Source organism: Babylonia areolata, chromosome 1 (genome assembly GCF_041734735.1).
Source record: "Babylonia areolata isolate BAREFJ2019XMU chromosome 1, ASM4173473v1, whole genome shotgun sequence".
Classification (NCBI taxonomy): domain Eukaryota; kingdom Metazoa; phylum Mollusca; class Gastropoda; order Neogastropoda; family Buccinidae; genus Babylonia; species Babylonia areolata.
The window spans coordinates 80,608,674-80,613,673 of NC_134876.1; the positions used below are offsets into that span (position 1 = coordinate 80,608,674).

General features: G+C 42.1%; 1 protein-coding gene across 1 annotated transcript in view; it reads right to left on the minus strand.

Moving 5' to 3' along the window:
• LOC143293784 (uncharacterized) overlaps positions 1-1,530 on the minus strand; it is a 17,433-nt gene extending 15,903 nt beyond the window's left edge. Inside the window, exon 1 of the mRNA XM_076605026.1 lies at positions 1,239-1,530. Coding sequence (XP_076461141.1) covers positions 1,239-1,509 — 271 coding nt within the window. The 5' untranslated portion in view covers positions 1,510-1,530. The remainder of the gene's footprint in view (positions 1-1,238) is intronic.
• Positions 1,531-5,000: the final 3,470 nt, after the last annotated feature.

The window sequence follows — 5,000 nt, forward strand, 5'->3', positions numbered from 1 at the left end:
TTTCGAATGCCTAAATGATGATCGATGTTAGTTTACATAATCTTCCGGACATTTATCACAAAACTGAAGATTCAGATTTTTTTAAGTAGATGTATAAATATTTAATACTAATCGGTTAGAAAGCATTTGGGTTTCCTTTAATTGTTTGTCGACTGTTCTCTTGGACTGCCTGTTTTCAAAGTTTAAAGTTATTTGTGTCATTGTTGTATATATGCGTTCCCTTTGCTTTTCTGTATCCTTGTTAAACTTCTTATTTTACTGCTAAAAATAGACGACTGATTGTTGAATTATTGTGTAGGACTCTATTTTTAGCTTTAAAGCAAACTCCCGTTTTTAGCGAAACCAGCGCGTTTCTGCAATGATATGAAAACCAGTGCAAACTAATACAATTCAACACAACACAACACAATATAATACAATACAATGTAATGCAATGCAATTCATGAATTATTTTGGGTGTTGTCTTTATTGGTCACGGGAATTTTTTTTGGTTTTATTTTGTTCTCCTCTGTCCTGTTTGAATTCATTACAGGAGGTGCAGTACCGTTCTTCAATGTCCAAAGGTATAAAAGTAACGTTGAATGCCTTCAGTCTGAATTCTAACATTGCATTGCATGCGCTCATCTTCGGGTTTTTGTTTGTTTGTTTCCTTGTTTGTTTGCTTGTTGTTGTTGGTTTTTTGTCTTTTTTTCTTGAGCTTGTACTCACCCACTACCCATGACAAACATTATATTCATGTTACAGTAACATGAATTTATTCAGATTTTGAGTTATGATTCTCACGAGAAAGGCGATGCAAGAAGTGCATCATCACCAACATCATCATGGATGTCCATCGCGGATAGTAGTGACTCCAGAGATGAGAACGCTGCCTAAAGGCTGACGCACTGTTAGCAGGTAATAGCAGATGGAGTGCACTCCGACGCTACAATACAATATTTATTTAGCAAAAAACATTAAGGCCTGCATTCTTCTTTTACGGTTATTTCACCTTAAGTGGTCTTCCCTTTAAACAGTGTTTCGTGTATTCATGTATGATACCCTTATGTTGGCTGAACTGTTTGTGCGTAACTGGCTTGTGACGTTTACATAACCGAATAAGTGAAAACAACGAGCGCTACACATGTACATACATGCGTGCAAAAGCGTCAATAAAAACCATATTTCAACAATTGTACCTACACTGTTCTTCGTGTTTTCCCCCCTTCTCATTCACCCATTGTACCAGGCAGTCTTACCCAGGGTAGTGTCGGTCTCCACAACAGCAGTAGGTTTACCCTTGTACTCCATCTTCTCCCTGCGGCATGTTCCCGAGACCTCGTCCGGGGAGAAGACGTACATTGGAACCTCTGTTCCTGGAGACTGGGCGCACGTGAAGTTACAGACAGCTCCGCATCCTGTGGCGGATGGCTTGACACAGTGTGCCGGCCATGTCTCGTTCTGGGCGGAAGCCAGAGGGAGCGTGACCAACAGGAGCACTGTAAGCATAAAGGCGAAAGTCTTCATCATGGTGGAACTTTCCCTCTGCTGTTTGGCTTCGACTGGTATGTTTCGGTCAGTTCCGTTTTATAAATCACGAAATGCGTAGATTCCCGTGTGGTATACACATACGTGCGCTTACTGCACTGCACAGTGTTGCAACGCCGCTCACACGCACGCACGCACGCAAGCACACGCACGCACGCACACACACACACACACACACACACACACACACACACACACACACACACACACACACACACACACACACACACACACACACACACACACACACGGCATACGTCTTTTCTTTTTTTTCTTCTTTTTTTTGTGCGTCATACTTAGGCAAACACAGAATTCTTTATTCGTTCCAGAGCTGTGAACTGTGCACATACAAGCCTCTCAATCACGAAAAATCAACACCGGCACACGAATGCAATGCAAAGAACTTGCCTCTCACTTTTGTCCGAACGGCGGACCAAATGTGATAGTTAAAACTGAAATGTACACACGCACAAAGTTTACTCAACCTCACTGACCGCCACCCCGGGTACTGACTGAGAGGCGTATCCACAGGTGATGGATGAATAAATACAAAAAGTGCAGTCTGTTCACGGGTGAAGGGGACAACATGAAAGAGGAGGAGGAGGGGGAGAACACGACCCAGTGTCCAGGGAAGCCAACCCGGATTGTGCACGTCAAATCTCCTTCGTGAAGGAAGAAAGAATGAAAAGTGCATAGAACATTTAAGAAAAAAAGATTCTGATTGATTGGACATTAAGTTTGTTCATTCCTCAGCAACACCATGCAGGGCAAAGATTAACTCACTCAGTACGGCCAGTCCTCTCTTCTCCTCTACACAGACCCCTCGGATGTCCAGTGGGTGTCTCAATGACCCAACCTTTAGCTTCCGTCGTCAGAACTGTGGTATTCTTTGTCAACATTCACCTCTTCAGTATAAGAGCGTTCCGTTTGCAATATTTTGATGATGGTAATTGGGATGAAACGCTGTTAATGTCGTCTCTTTCGCCGTTCGTATGGAGAGAGTTAACCAAAAGACATATACTAAAAACCAAGAAACAAAAACAAGACACACCAGCCCCACCACCCCCCTCCTAAAAAAATAATCCCACGGGAAAAAAAAACCAACCACCCCAAAACAGACGAATATGTGGTGTGTGCTGGAAAGAATACCTGGCTGCTTTGTTGTTCATTTCGTCACCGATCCTGTCATCTTGAACCTTCAACGCAGTGGGGTTTTTGTTTGTTTGTTTGGTTGGTTTTTTTTTTAAACACATGCTAACACTTTTTTCTCAATGTATGTTCCTGATCTCTTTCAGCGTTGGATAAACTCCCTTGTCTATTTTCAAATGCCAACACTTTTTATATATATTGTATTCTTTTTATTTATATGTCTAATCAGCAAACTTAACTATTTAGAGCTTCTTTTTCTTTTTTTTTCTTTTTTTTCTTCGTTTTTTGTTGTCATGGCAATGCTTATAAGTTTCTTGAATTTAGTATTTTGAACTGAACTGAACTGAATCAACCTACTGATATAGCGAGTATAACATGAGACTTCACACGCATTGAATTAAAAACGCCTACTTTCTGGTGAAATCAGGAAAGGGCCGCCACAGGTACAGACCCAGTAAAATTATTGTCCATTTCCACACAGACCACTGGAGAGCTCCGCGCTTACATGACTTACAGAGGTGCGTCACGTGATCTGTGCTCTCGAAGTTGATTGGCCCTCCGAAATTGCGAGCAACAAAAGCGATCGAGAAAGGCAAAATGTGCGAAACAGCAGGCTTCTTCTTTTTTTCTTTTTTCTTTTTTTTTTTTTTTTTTTTTTGCTTCAGGTTATATTTTTTGATTGTACATACGATGGCACTTCATTGACCGGAGCTGGTTGAAGCAATGGAGGCTATAAACTTAAAGAAAATGGAGGACAACACATGTTTGCTGCATTTGACTATGTCGATCCGACGCCTTTTTGGCATTGCTCGCGATTTCAAGTAGAAGTTTAGATGCGCATGTGCAAGATCCAAGATGGCCGCGGAACTCTCCAGCGGTCTATTTCAGGGTGACATTTTGCGCAAAGACAGGGTTCGCGCTTTCAAGGTAGTGTTGTGTAAGCGTTCCGATTTCACTCTGTTTGTTTTTGGTATGTGCTCAGCCTGTAGAAGTGCTAGGGTGGAAAGGCGTTACCTGTCTCGTTATGATTTATCATGTACATGATTTAAAAAAAAATGTTTTAGAGGGTGGAGGAGAGTTTGCCTGTGTGTCGACTGGGTGGCTGTACGGGATGGTGAGTGGGGTGGGATGGGGGCGGGGGGGAGGGGTATTTACATGCGTTTAGCATACAAAAAAGAGCAGCATATATTTTATCTGTAAAAAAAATAAAATAAAAATCCGCTTTACAGAATGAAAAACTCGGTATCATCGTTTCGAAAATCACTTAGCTCTTTACCAATTTTTGATAAAAAGTCTGTTCCATTGTTCAGTCGAAAGGCTAACGACATGGACGGCTTTCAGTGAAGGTGTGTGTGTGTGTGTGTGTGTGTGTGTGTGTGTGTGTTCGTTCGTTCATTTGCATAACGTCTACCCACATTTGTGATTTTAGACGACAATCCATCATCTTCCCCACCCGACCCATGCCTTAAATCATCAACTACTTTCCCTGTTCGTGTGTGTGTGTGTGTGTGTGTGTGTGTGTGTGTGTGTTTATGTGTGTGTGTGTGTGTGTGTGTGTGTGTTCATATGTGTGTGTGTGTGTGTGTGTGTGTGTGTGTGTGTGTGTGTTCATGTGTGTGTGTGTGTGTGTGAAAGAGTGTCCCGCCGCAACCACGTAAGGATCAAAGCTTTGCTCTTTTGTCCACCCGTTTATCCACCCACTTGTTCATCTGTGTATCTATCCCTCGACACAGGACCGCCCCTTCCCCACTCGATCCTCACCACCACCCACCCCTCTCTCTGGTGGTTTTTCCACAGCAAAGATTTGCCAACAGCAAACAAGCAGCTGGAATGTGCCTTATATGATGCCTCGGTTGACAAAGAAAAGGAGTTACACAACACACACTGAGCGAATACAGGAATGTTGTCGGACTCTTCGTGTTTCTCGTTTTCAAGACGAACAATTTCGTTGGAAACTGTCATTAAATGGTCAGTGTAGTTCGTAAGCAGTTTGTTAGATGTGCAATGAACACTTACTGAGGTATATATATATATATATATATATATGTATGTATGTATGTATGTTGGGGGTGCGGATGAATGGTTGTTGTTGTATTGGTTTGGTTTGGCTAGGTTTCGTGAGGTTATACTATGACGTGAAATTTATCACAATGCAATAAACTTCTCCTCTCGTCTCCCAGTTATTTCCCGTCATAAAAAAAAAAAAAATAAAAAAAAAGGAGGAAGGTGGCAGAATGGTTAAGACGCTCAGCTGCCAATACAGAGAGTCCGTGAGGGTGTGGGTTCGATTCCCGCTCTCGCCCTTTCTCCTAAGTTTGACTGGA